Source organism: Acinonyx jubatus, chromosome B2 (genome assembly GCF_027475565.1).
Source record: "Acinonyx jubatus isolate Ajub_Pintada_27869175 chromosome B2, VMU_Ajub_asm_v1.0, whole genome shotgun sequence".
Lineage (NCBI taxonomy): Eukaryota > Metazoa > Chordata > Mammalia > Carnivora > Felidae > Acinonyx > Acinonyx jubatus.
The window spans coordinates 20,620,485-20,633,896 of record NC_069385.1 but is presented as its reverse complement, the minus strand read 5'-3'; the positions used below and the strand labels follow the sequence as shown (position 1 = coordinate 20,633,896).

Sequence of the window (13,412 nt, the reverse complement as noted above, 5' to 3'; positions counted from 1 at the left end):
AAAAAAAAAACTAAAAATAGAACCACCATGCGGTCCAGAAATCCCACTTCTGGTTATTTATCTGAAGAAAAATGAAAACATGAATTCAAAAACACATATGTATCCCTATGTTCATTGCAGTATTATTCACAACAGCCAAGATATGGAAACAACCAGTGTCTGTTGATGGATGAATGGATAAAGATGTGATATCACACACACACAAATACACACACAATGGAATACCACTCAGCCATAAAAAAATAATCAAATATTCATTTGCAACAAGGATGGAACATAACAGTATGCTGAGTGAAATAAGTAAGACAGAGGAAAGGACAAACACCATACGATTTTACTTAGATGTGGAATCTAAAAAACAAAACAAACAAATAAAACATAACATAACACATAGATGAAGAGAATAGATTGATAGTTGCCAGATACGAGAGGGCTGGGAGGTGAGGTGAAATGGGAGAAAATTGTTAAAAGTGCAAACTTACAGTCATAAAATAAATAAGCCATAGGGACATCATGTACAGCATGGTGACTACAGTCAATAATATTGTATGTATGCTATGTAACTTTATATAGTAACAGGGGAAGCAAGATTTATTGTGGTGATCATTTCCCAGTATATATAAATATTAAATCATTATGTTGTACACATGGAAGTCATGTAATGTCATATGTCAAATATGCCTCAATTTAAAAATTTTTTTTAAATCATACCACTCAACTGATTTTCAAGTAGATGACTCTGGAACTGAAATGTGAGAAATCTTGGAAGTTAAGAGGATGCTTGAAAAGTAAAGATATGGCCCCAGGTCCATTATAAACAATTGTTAGTTATTCCCAAGTTTCCAGTTATCTATGTTATAGAGATAAATAAATAGAGGAACAAAGAATACCATTATTTAGTTCTAAACTATGATAATTCTGAAATTTTATCCCATTTATATATGTATCTAGCTATGTGTTTCTGTGTGTATTATATATTACATATATACCTCATGTCTAAATATATGTTCTATATTGTATGTGTTACTTATATATTATATGTTTTATATTTTCATATATATATTATGTGTTTTTTCAACCTATTATTATCCTTCTCAGATGTAAATATATACATGTAAAATGCAGGAAAAGCATGATTAAACTCAATATCAATTTATGATAAACAACTCTCAACAGATGGGTATTATATATATATATATTTGTATATATATATACACACACACACATATATACACATACAAATATATATATATCTGAACATATATATACATATATACACAAATATGTATATATATTATATACATATAAATTCTATGTAATATATATACATACATATATATATACACACACACTTAAGAAGGATAATAACAAGTGGAATTATCTGAGAATTCAGTAGAATAGAGACTTAGATGTAAAACTAAGTTGCTTTAAAGAAATATTTTGGGGGGCAACTGGGTGGCTCAGTAGTTAAGTGTCAGATTTCAGCTCAGGTCATGATCTCACAGTTCGTAGGTTCACGCTCCACATTGGGCTCTGTGCTAACAGCTCAGAGCCTGGAGCTTGTTTTGGATTCTGTGTCTCCCTCTCTCTCTGCCCCTCGCTTGCCTTCTGTCTCTCTCACTCTCTAAAATAAACATAAAAAAAAATTTAATGAAGAAAAATTTTTAGATGTTTACTTATTTTTGAGAAAGAGAAGCGCAGTGGGGCAGAGAGAGAGAGAGAGAGACAGAGGATATGAAGCAAGCTTGTGCTGAGAGGGAGAGCCCAATGAGGAGCTCAAATCCATGAACCTGAGAACATGGCCTGAGCCAAAGTCAAACAACTGAATGAGCCAACCAGGCGCCCCTAAAGAAAAGTTTTTAATTTACCCTTTTTTGTATGAACTGTTTATGAACTGTGAGAATATGATTCATACGCTTCCCCCATACAGCTATGATACTATATGTGAAGAAATACCTTTTTTAAATGCTGAAACATCCGGGACTCCTGGGTGGCTCAGCTGGTTAAGCATCTGACTCTTGATTTCTGCTCAGGTCATGATCTCACAATTCATGAGATCACCCCTGCATCAGGCTCTGTGCTGACAGCAGTGAGACTCCTTGGGATTCTCTCTCTCCCTTTCTCTCTTCCTCTCTCCCGCTCTCCCTCTTCCCCTCTCTCTCTCTCAAAAAAAAAAAAAATTGAAACATCTATATGGGGAGCAAAGACTCTCAGACTGAGAGGTGTGTCCCACACAGGTCCTCCTCATCTTTTCATGCAGAGTAGGGTAGCCATAGTGCCCAAGCTGATTGTCTGCTTCTGTTCTACTCAGGGAGACATGATCTACCCACATGCACACAGCTTGTGCCAACACTGTTATAGGATTAGAAGCTAGTAATGGCAGAGGAAACTCATACCCATCAAATTGAATAATCAACCTACTCTTTCCATTAATAAATGTGAACAACTAAAAATTTCCAGTTATATTTAAAACCAACAACAAAAAGGGCACCTGGGTGACTTAGGCAGTTAAGGGTCTGACTTCAGTTCAGGTCATGATCTTGTGGTTTGTGACTTCAAGCCCCATGTCAGGCTCTGGGCTGACATCTCAGAGCCTGGAGCATGTTTCAGATTCTGTGTCTCCCTCTCTCTCTGTCTCTCTGAGGTTTGGGCTCTGTCTCTCTCTCAGGAAAAAAAACAACAACAAACAACCAAACAAACAAACAAACAAAAATGTTTTAAAACTAATGACAAAAAAGAGAAAGGTCAAACAAGAAGAGAACAACTGATTCTGAAGGAAACAAGATAATTCCAGTAAGATAGGAGGACTTCAAATCATTCTTAATAGTATTATAAGAAAAACTCAAGAATATATCCATTCACAAACTAGAATAAACGAATATGCAATAAGGGAATAACAAAATAAGAGTCCATGAAAATTAAGAATACAATTATCAAAATTAAGGAAAAAAGTTAGTTGAGTTGGAAGAAATAAAATAAACTCTCCAAAATTTAAATCAATAAAACCAAGAGGTGAAAATATTTTTAAAAAGTCCAGAATAAGATATAAATCCAAGATGCAGCAAAGGCAGTCCTAAGGGGAAAATACATTGCAATCCAGGCCTAGCTCAAGAAACAAGAAAAATCTCAAATACAAAACCTAACCGCACACCTAAAGGAACTAGAAGCAGAACAGCAAAGAAACCACAAAGCCAGTGAAGAAGAGAAATAATAAAGATTAGAGCAGAATAAACAATATAGAATCCAATAAAACAGTAGAACAGATCAATGAAACTAAGAGCTGGTTTTTTGAAAAAATAAACAAAATTGATAAACTCCTAGCCAGATGTCTCGAAAAGAAAAGAAAGAGAACCCAAACAGATAAAATCACAAATGAAAGAGGAGACATCACAACCAAAACCACAGATACACAAACAATAATTAGAGAATACTATGAAAAATTATACACCAACAAACTGAACAACCTGCAAGAAATGGAAAAATTCCAAGATACTCACATACAACCAAAACTCAAACAGGAAGAAATAGAAAATTTGAACAGACCCATCACCAGCAAAGAAATTGAATCAGTTACCAAAAATCTCTGAATAAATAAGAGTCCTCGGCCAGATGGCTTCCCAGAGGAATTCTACCAGACATTTAAAACAGAGTTAATACCTAGCCTTCTCAAGCTGTTCCAAAAAATAGAAATGGAAGGAAAGCTTCCAGACTCATTCTATGAAGCCAGCATTACCTTGATTCCCAAACCAGACAGAGACCCCACATAAAAAGAGAATTAGAGGCCAATATCCCTGATGAACACAGATGTAAAATTCTCAACAAGATACTAGCAAACTGAATTCAACAGTATATTAAAAGAATTACTCACCATGATCAAGTGGGATTCATTCCTGGAATGCAGGGCTGGTTCAATATTTGCAAATCAATCAATGTGATACATCACATTAATAGAAACATATGATCCTCTCAATAGATGCAGAAAAAGCATTCGACAAAATACAGCATCCTTTCTTAATAAAAACCCTCAAGAAAGTCAGGATAGAAGGAATATACCTTAACATCATAAAAACCATATATGAAAACCCCACAGTTAATATCATGCTCAACTAAGAGCTTTCCTCCTAAGATCAGGAACACGACAGGGGTGTCTACTCTCACCAGTGTTGTTTAACATAGTATTGGAAGTCCTAGCTTCAGCAAAGCAATCAGACAACAAAATGAAATAAAAGAAATCCGAATTGGCAAAGAAGAAATCAAACTTTCACTTTTTGCAGATGACATGATACTCTACATGGAAAACCCAAAAGACTCCCATGAGCTGCTAGAACTGATACATGGATTCAGCAGAGTTGCAGGATACAAAATCAATGTACAGAAATCAGTTGCATTTCTTAACACCAATAATGAAGCAACAGAAAGAGAAATCAATAAATGGACTCCATTTACAATTGCACCGAGACCATAAAATACCTAGAAATAAACCTAACCAAAGATGTAAAAGATCTGAATGCTGAAAACTTATGAAAAAATTTGAAGAAGACACAAAGAAATGGAAAAACATTCCATGCTCATGAATTGGAAAAACAAATATTGTTAAAATGCCAATACTACCCAAAGCAATCTATACATTCAATGCAATCCCAATCAAAATTGCGTGAGCATTCTTCTCAAAGCTAGAACAATCCTAAAATTTATATGGAACCACCAAAGACTCCAAATAGCCAACGTAATGTTGAAAAAGAAAAACAAATCAGGAGACATCACAATCCCGGACTTTAGCCTCTACTACAAGGCTGTAATCGTCAAGACAGTGTGGTATCGGCACAAAAACAGACACATAGACCAATGGAGTAGAATAGAAAACCCAGAACTGGACCCACAAATTTCATGGCTAACTAACTACTCTTTGGCAAAGCAGGAAAGAGCATCCAAGGGAAAAAGTCTCTTTAGTAAATGTTGCTGGGAGAACTGAACAGCAACATGCAGATGAATGAAACTGGACCACTTTCTTACACCATACACAAAAATAAACTCAAAACGGATGAGAAACCTAAACGTGAGACAGGAAACCATCAAAACCCTAGAGGAGAAAACAGACAACAACCGTTTGACCTCAGCCACAGCAACCTCTTACTCAAGGTGTCCCCAAAGGCAAGGGAAATAAAAGCAAAAATGAACTATTGGGACCTCATCAAGATAAAAAGCTTCTGCACTGCAAAGGAAACAATCAACAGAACTAAAAGGCAACTGACAGAATGGGAGAAGATATTTGCAAATGACATATCGGATACAGAGTTAGCATCCAAAACCTATAAAGAACTTACAAACTCAACACCCAAAAAACATATAATCCAATGAAGAAATGGGCAGAAGACATGAACAGACACTTTTCCAAAGATGACATCCAGACGGCCAACAGACATATGAAAAGATGCTCAACATCACTCCTCATCAGGGAAATACAAATAAAAACCACCCTGAGACACTACCTCACACTGGTCAGAGTGGCTAAAATTAACAACTCAGGAAACAACAGATGTTGGCGAGGATGTAGAGAAACAGGAACCCTCTTGCATTGCTGGTAGGAATGCAAACTGGTGCAGCCACTCTGGAAAACAGTGTGGTGGTTCTTCAAAAAATTAAAAATAGAACTACCCTATGACCCAGCAATAGCACTACTAGGAATTTATCCAAAGGATACAGGAGTGCTGATTCATAGAGCCACATGTACCCCAATGTTTACAGCAGCACTTTCAACAATAGCCAGATTATGGAAAAAGCCTAAATGTCCATCAAATGATGAATGGATAAAGAAGATGTGGTTTAAATATACAATGGAATACTACTTGGCAATGAGAAAGAATGAAACCGTGCCATTTGCAGCAACATGGATGTAACTGGAGGGTATTATGCTAAGTGAAATAAGTCAATCAGAGAAAGACAGATGTGATATATTTTTACTCATATGTGGAACTTGAGAAACTTAACAGAAGATCATGGGGGAAGGGAAGGAAAAAATAGTTACAAACAGAGAGAAAGGGAGGCAAACCGTAAGAGACTCTTAAATACAGAGAACAAACTGAAGGTTGATGGGGAGGGGGAAGGGGAAAATGGATGATGGGCATTGAGGGTTGCATGTAAGCAATGAATCACGGGAATCTGCTCCTGAAACCAAGAGCACAATGTATACACTGCATGTTAGCTAACTTGACAATAATTGAAAAAATATTTCCTATCTAGTTCTGAGATGTTAAATTTAAAAAGAAAATGTGATATTCAACAAAAACAACAAAAGATATAAATCCAAGAGGTCCAAAATCCATCTAGGGAAGGTTTTTAATGATACAACAAAAACAATGAAGGAAGAGAAATAATCAAATAGTAGAAGAAAATCCCTTAGAGCCTAAGACACAACTCTTCAGCAATTGTGGTCCAGGAAAAATGAAAAATAACTCATAAATACATCCTCATTAAAGGTCAGAACATCTCAACAGATGCTTCTTTTCAGTTCTCTTCTCTGGATCCTCTTCTCTTTGATCACCAAATTGTATGGATCCACGGGCTTATTATTTTCCCTTATTTTCTTTTTCTCTGCTATATTTCACTCATTCACTAAATGATTCCATCTAAACTCATTACTTAGAAGTCACCCAGATAATGATAACCCCAATTTTATCTGTCCACTCCCAACCTCTCCATAAACATCCAGATATCAAATTGATTTCCTTTCTGCAATCTAACCTACATTTCAAATGTAATATGCCAACAACAGAATTGTTATCTCAATCCATACTCTAGTCTTCTCATCTCGTCTTCCTCATCTCAATACACAGCAATACCATTAATCCAGTTCTTCAGACCATAACGCCATAAGTCAGGCTTAACTCCTTTCTTCCTCATGCTCTGCCTCCAATCCATCAGCAAGGCCAACATCTAGCATGGATTTAAAAGAATGGTGTGTCCAAGAAGAACATGAATTCCCTAATACCATGATGAAATGTTATACTCATATTACCACTCACAACCCTGTTTGTATTAATTATCTCTCTCATTCAAAGCAATACAGTTTTTTTTATGTTTTTTTATTAATTTTTGAGAGAGAGAAAGAGAGAAGAGAGTGAGCAGGGGAGGGGCACAGAGAGAGGAAGACACAGAATCTGAAGCAGGGTCCAGGCTCTGAGCTGTCAGCACAGAGCCCAATGTGGGGCTCAAACTCATGAACTGTGAGATCATGACCCAAGCTGAAGTTGGACGCTTAACCCACTGAGCCACCCAGGAGCCCCAAAGCAATAGTTTTTAAGAAGATGAGAATGTCTCTCTTTGTCTATGATACAAACACTGCATGATCCACAGTAAATAGTATTTACATGATATTTTAAATGTTGAATATTGGTTTCCATTTTTAAATCATCAAACTATAAAAGACTTACTTATATTTAGTAAATGAAGTGTAAATTCTATAAACCTCGAGAAGGTGAAAGTAATGCACAGTAGGAGTTAACAGGCGGAAGTAGATGTGGAGGAAAATATGGGGACAATAAATCCCAGACTTATCCAGCAGGAAATCAAGAGGCACTGTCAAAAATGTATGGGTCGAGAAACAGCATTTTTATGAAGTCAAATAACAAAGGAATTTTTTAATGAGCTGGTAGGGATTGGCAGTGGGGAAAGAGAACAAATAGAAGTGAGCTAAATCTCTCTCATGCCACAGATAGGAAATAATAGCTATTTTTAAATTGATACATTATAGGAATTGATAACACGATAGGAATATTATTTAAGACTTGGATTTAACCTCCAGAAAAACTAACCATAAAATCATTGGAAATAATTACTTCTGATGAGTGGAAACGAAGGAAAGTGTACTGAACCTTACTTTTTAGTTAGCAGCCTCATTAGTGTTTCAATTTTTATTATGGCAAATATTGCTGGCCTAACAATTACATACACAAAAAATAAATATATTATTAAATAGTATAGCAAATGATCACATCTGATCTAGTTTTATGTCTGTATTTACACATGTTTATCTGAATAAAACTTTATAAAATAGAGACACCAGTTTTTGTTTCACTGTTGGTCAGTAGCATAAAAGATATACATGCTGGTCTAGGATCCACTATGTAAGTACAAAGATTGGCCAACTACAGTCTGGTCAAAATACATTGATGCCAGTTTATGTAATTAATAAAAGAATTCTATAAAAAGCATCCTTCACATCTAGAACCAGAAAAGCTCACACAATGATTCACTATAATTTATCTCCTTAAAGTACTGCAGGCCCACATGCCTCCCCAAAGGGAGACACTGCTGTTTTGAACACAGTAAACACTTCCATTGTCCTAATACTACCTCTCGTCCTACTTCTATGCTTATAAACATGGCACTATTTTTACCTTGAATAATGCATGGCTTGGTGGCCTGCAATATTAAAATAGAAGTCTGTTGTGTGCTTCATCTCATTGGTGTGCCCAGTGGCCTCAATCCAGTGTCCTATTGGGAGACAATAAACACCATCCACCAAGTTGTTTTCATTATAAGTACAGCAACGGTCGTGGTGAGGTCCATTGCCTGGAACAAGAAGAAATGACAAACAGAGAAATTAAATCAATGTTTTGCTTAAACAGCCACAAAGTAGCTGATGCAAAATTAATAGGAAGAAGAAAATAAATATAAAGCTGCTTAATCTATACATTTCAGTATCAACAAAAATAGGCTACAGTGAGGGGAGAAACAGAAAAAAAAATTTGTAGAGTTACATATAAATTTCACAGAGTTCTGTGCTCCCTTTGAATAAATGCAGATTTCCAGAAGCATATTAACTCTCAGACTTTTATGGTTACCTCTCACTGCCCTAACTGCCAGTTGTGAGTCATTTTACAGCCTTTTTATCTTTTGGTATGCAAATTCATAACTAAAATCAGCAATAAAGCATTTTAGTATCTCAAACAAATGATTTTTTTAAATAAATACATTAATAAATAATAAAACAAATGATCACATCCAACCTACTTTGCATGTAAATCAGTGGTTAGTACTATTTTCAGATGGGACAACTAGTATCATAGAGATTAGCTACCTTGCCCAAGGTCATAAAACTAGTAAATGCAGCACCAGAAGCAAACTGATACTCCTAGTCCCCCATCTTTCAGGCTCCTGTTCAGGACCTTCATCCTGTTTTCTACCTACTTCACAAGCACCAGCACCGCCACCTTCCTTCCATTGAGTAAACCAAAAGAGACAGAGGTGGAAGAACATGTCTCTGAAAACACTATTTGTCTATATCACATTCTGCCCGGTATCTACTACACTAGTAAACAGATCCTTTATTTCTATGAAAATTACAATTCATACATTACTTCTATTCACCCTTCTTATGTGACCACCCTATTTCAAATCATGCCTTTCCTTAAACAACCTAGTTTCCATATATTGTCTTTAATAAGAAAAACATGTAAGCAAAATAAACATAGGAATAAGTCACATTTGTTACAAATACGAAAATCTGACTCATTTGTTCTTTTCTCTCTCTTACAAAACATTTTACCTAAAGTTATTTGGCATAAAATGTCAAAAACAAAAAGTCCTTAAGTCATTGGGCAACTCTTTGGGATATAATTTCCACCCCCCAATCCAATATAAGGTACAAGACAGCTCCTTTAATAAATCATCACTAATCTTCTTAGATCAGACTTCTCTTTTTCTCTTGATGACTACAAGGCACTACACCAATTTCTCCTTTACCCCTGATATTTAATAGATGAGAAACAAACCATACTAGCAGCCCCATTTCTAAAAATATATCAAATAGAAATATAACAAGAGTAAAAAATGATAGAGATACATGTATTAACAATACTATTTTAATAGCAAACACTCTAAACTATGTAAGTTCATCTATTCATTTTTCCACAAATACTTACTGATTGTCAAGTACACAATCCACACTATGCTAAGTCATGTTAAGGATTTGGGTATTTACTGTAAGAGCAATAAAAAAAAAAATGAAACATTTTAAGTAGGCTGGTAACATGACCAAATTTTTATTTTGAAAGTATCTCTCTTGTTACAGAGTAAAAAATTAATTCAAACGCAATGAGATTAAAGCAGAAAAAGCCCATTTAGGAAAGGACTTCATTAGCCCAGGCAGGAGATGATGAAAGCCTGGAGGTAGAAAAGGGAAGGAGTGGGCAGATTCAGGAAGGAAAAGCCACAGGAATGGTGGATTAACTGGGTATGGGAGGTGAAGGAAAAAGGGACTCTAGGCTTCTGGCAAATATAACTCAATATATAGTTGTACCACTCATTAAGATGTGAAATCTGTAAGAGGTTGGAAGGGAAGATCACTAGTCTGGTTTTTGTATGGGCTTGAAGTGCCATTTAGATACAAAAGAAGCTGTCACATGCAGAGTTGGCATAATTGGTTTGACACTCAGACCAGAGATCTGAACAAGAAAAATAAGCTTATGAGTCATCAACATGGCAACTGAGGCAAGGAGATAGATGAGTGACAAAGAAAAACAATATTGATGTAGAAGAAAAGGTTTCTAGAACAAAGTCTGAAAGCATCCCAACATTTAATAGCTAGATAGAGAAGGATAAGCTTACAAAGGACGTACAGAAATAAGTTGGAGAGAAAGACCAGGAGTGAGTAAATGAGGTGGAAAAACATGAATAAAACTGTAAATAGATACTAAAAACTGGGTGAAACTGGGTCTGACTGTTAAAGGTAGTTACATCTGGAGAATGGAGTTGGGATGGGGAGGACCATTTTACTCTAAATTATTGTGAATTCACTGGATTTGTCACAGACCACAAGTATTACTTTTTGGTTTAATAAAGGAATAATACCTATGGCTCCCACTGTTCAGTACAGTAGACTTACAACAATTTAAATATTACAAATTAAATAAATACAATTATTCAGGAGCTCAAATATACATAAATTAAAATATTCAAGAAAAATTATTTACATAACATCAACCACCTCATCCTTATAATTAATTTTTGGAAATACTCATTTTTACACACACATGTTTCAGGAGAAGTAACAAAACATTCCTATTTCTTTCACCAAGAAGGTATCAGTGGAGGCCACTAGAAAGCTGGGACTCCCACCATACTCAGTAATAATAAGGTCAATCCCTTCAGTTGTCAATGGATGGGGAATCTGGGTAACAAGGCAGCACTCCCACCCTCCTAATGGAGAGTGTTAAAGGAATCCAGTTAAACCCAAAGATTTTAATAAAATCCAGAGTCACATTACATAATTCTCAAAATGGCCACATTTCAACAGAAAGTCATTCCTTACATCAAATATCACAAAGATCTCAAGCTAAATAAAAATTTTAAATGCTTGAAAGATGCCAACATCAAAATGACAGAGATGTGAGAATTATCTGAAAAGGATTTTAAATTTCAACAACCCATTAGAACACATTTGAAACAAATGAAAATATTAGAAAGTCTCTGCACACACACACACACACACACACACACACACACACACACACACAAAACAGATGACGTAAAGAAGAACCAAATGGAAATTTTAGAACTGAAAAATATAACAATTGAAATAATAACCTCAGTGGATAAGCTCAAGAACACAATGGAGAAGACAAAAGAAAGAATCAGCAAGCTGCAAGACAACAGAAATTAATCAATCAAAGCAACAGAGAGAAAATAGACTGAAAAAAAGAACAGATTTAGAGACCTGTGGGACAGCTGGGTTGTTTCTAAGTTTTGACTATAATAAATAAAACTACTGTAAAATAAATAAAATTGCTGCATACATCTAACATTCATGCAGTTGAATCCTGAAAAGAGAGGAAAGTGTGTGGCTGAAAAATTCTTGAGAAAATAAGGTCTAAAATCTTTCCAAACTTGCCAATAAACATAAACTACAGATTCAAGAAGCTAAGCAAATTCCAAACAGGAAAAATAAAGAAATCCATGCCACTACATATCATAATTAAATTTCTGAAAACTAAAAACAAAGAAAAAATCTTGAAAGTAGCCAGAGAAACATAACAATTTAGGAGAACAATTCAAATGTGAGTAGGCTTCTCAAAAGAATGGCTAATAGACGATCTATAAACAGAAAAGAAATCACTGAACATCAGGAAGGATGAACAGAATAAGCAAATATAGGAGTAAAAACAATAGACTTCCCTTCTCCTCTTGAGTTTCTAACAAAAATTATAATGCTACCTGATATGGTTCTACATGTATAGAGAGGAAATATTTAAGACAATTCTATGAAGAAGGGGAAAAGGATAAAAAGGAAGGTAAGATTTCTCCACTTTATTCAAACTTGCAAAATAATGACACCATCAACTATAATAAGTTATGTATGTATGATGTATGTAAATAAAAATAAAATTCTAAAAAATGTTCAAATATGTACTATACATGGCATATAAAGGTAGGAAAAACACATGGGGAGAAAAAAACAGAGAAAACTAAAATGAAAAAAATAAAATGACAAACTTAAGTCCTAACATAACCAATAATTACATTAAAGTTAAATAGGCTAAATACACCAATTAAAGTAGAGTGGCAGAGTGGACTTTAAAAAAAAAGAACCAATTGTATGATATCTAGAAGAAACTCACTTCAAATTATATACAAGATGGAAAGTAAAAGTGTTGCAAAAGATATACCATGTAAATATTAATCAAAAGAAGGCAGAAGTGATTATGTTAATATTATATAAAGTAGAACCTTCACAGCAAAGAAAATTACTAGAGATAGAGAAGGAAATTATCTGATGTTAAAAAAAACAATACTACACTGTTTAACTAACTTGAATTTAAATGAATAAAAACAAATCTTAAGTATCAACCTATCAAGAAGCTATAAGAATTCTAACGTGTATGTACCAAAAAATAGAGTTGCAAAATATGTGAAACAAAAACTAAGACCATTAAATGGAGAATAGACAAGTTGGGAATTATATTGGAAATTTCAACACTCTCTCTCAACAATTGATATAAAAACTAGGAAGAACATCAGCAAGGAATAAAATAACTCAACAACACCATCAACCAATGGAATTTAATTGACATTTATAGAACACACCACACAATAATAGCAGAATGCACATTTTCAAGTGTGCACAGAACATATACCAAGCTAAATCATATCCTGGACCATAAGATAATCTCAAAACTTTAGAATTAAATCACACAAAGTGTTTTCTCTGACCTCAATAGAATCAAACTGGAAATCAATAATAGGTAATAGGAAAATATTCAAATACTTGAAAACTAATCAACATATTTCTAAATAATCTATGGGTCAAAAAGGAAATCTCAAAGGAATTAAAAATACATTGCAATGAATGAAAACTAAAATAGTATGTATCAAAATACTATGTGTGACATAGCTAAAGCAGTGCTGTGAGGAAA

General features: G+C 34.6%; 1 protein-coding gene across 5 annotated transcripts in view; it reads right to left on the bottom strand.

The window, feature by feature from the left end:
* Positions 1-13,412, bottom strand: part of EPM2A (EPM2A glucan phosphatase, laforin) — a 157,879-nt gene that overhangs the window by 110,681 nt on the left and 33,786 nt on the right. For all 5 annotated transcript variants that reach the window (XR_008298290.1, XM_027056702.2, XM_053222136.1 and 2 more), the window contains exon 2: positions 8,397-8,571. Coding sequence is in view for 4 of the 5 variants with exons in the window: in XM_027056702.2 (XP_026912503.1) it covers positions 8,397-8,571 (175 nt within the window). In the remaining variant the exon portion in view is untranslated. The remainder of the gene's footprint in view (positions 1-8,396; positions 8,572-13,412) is intronic.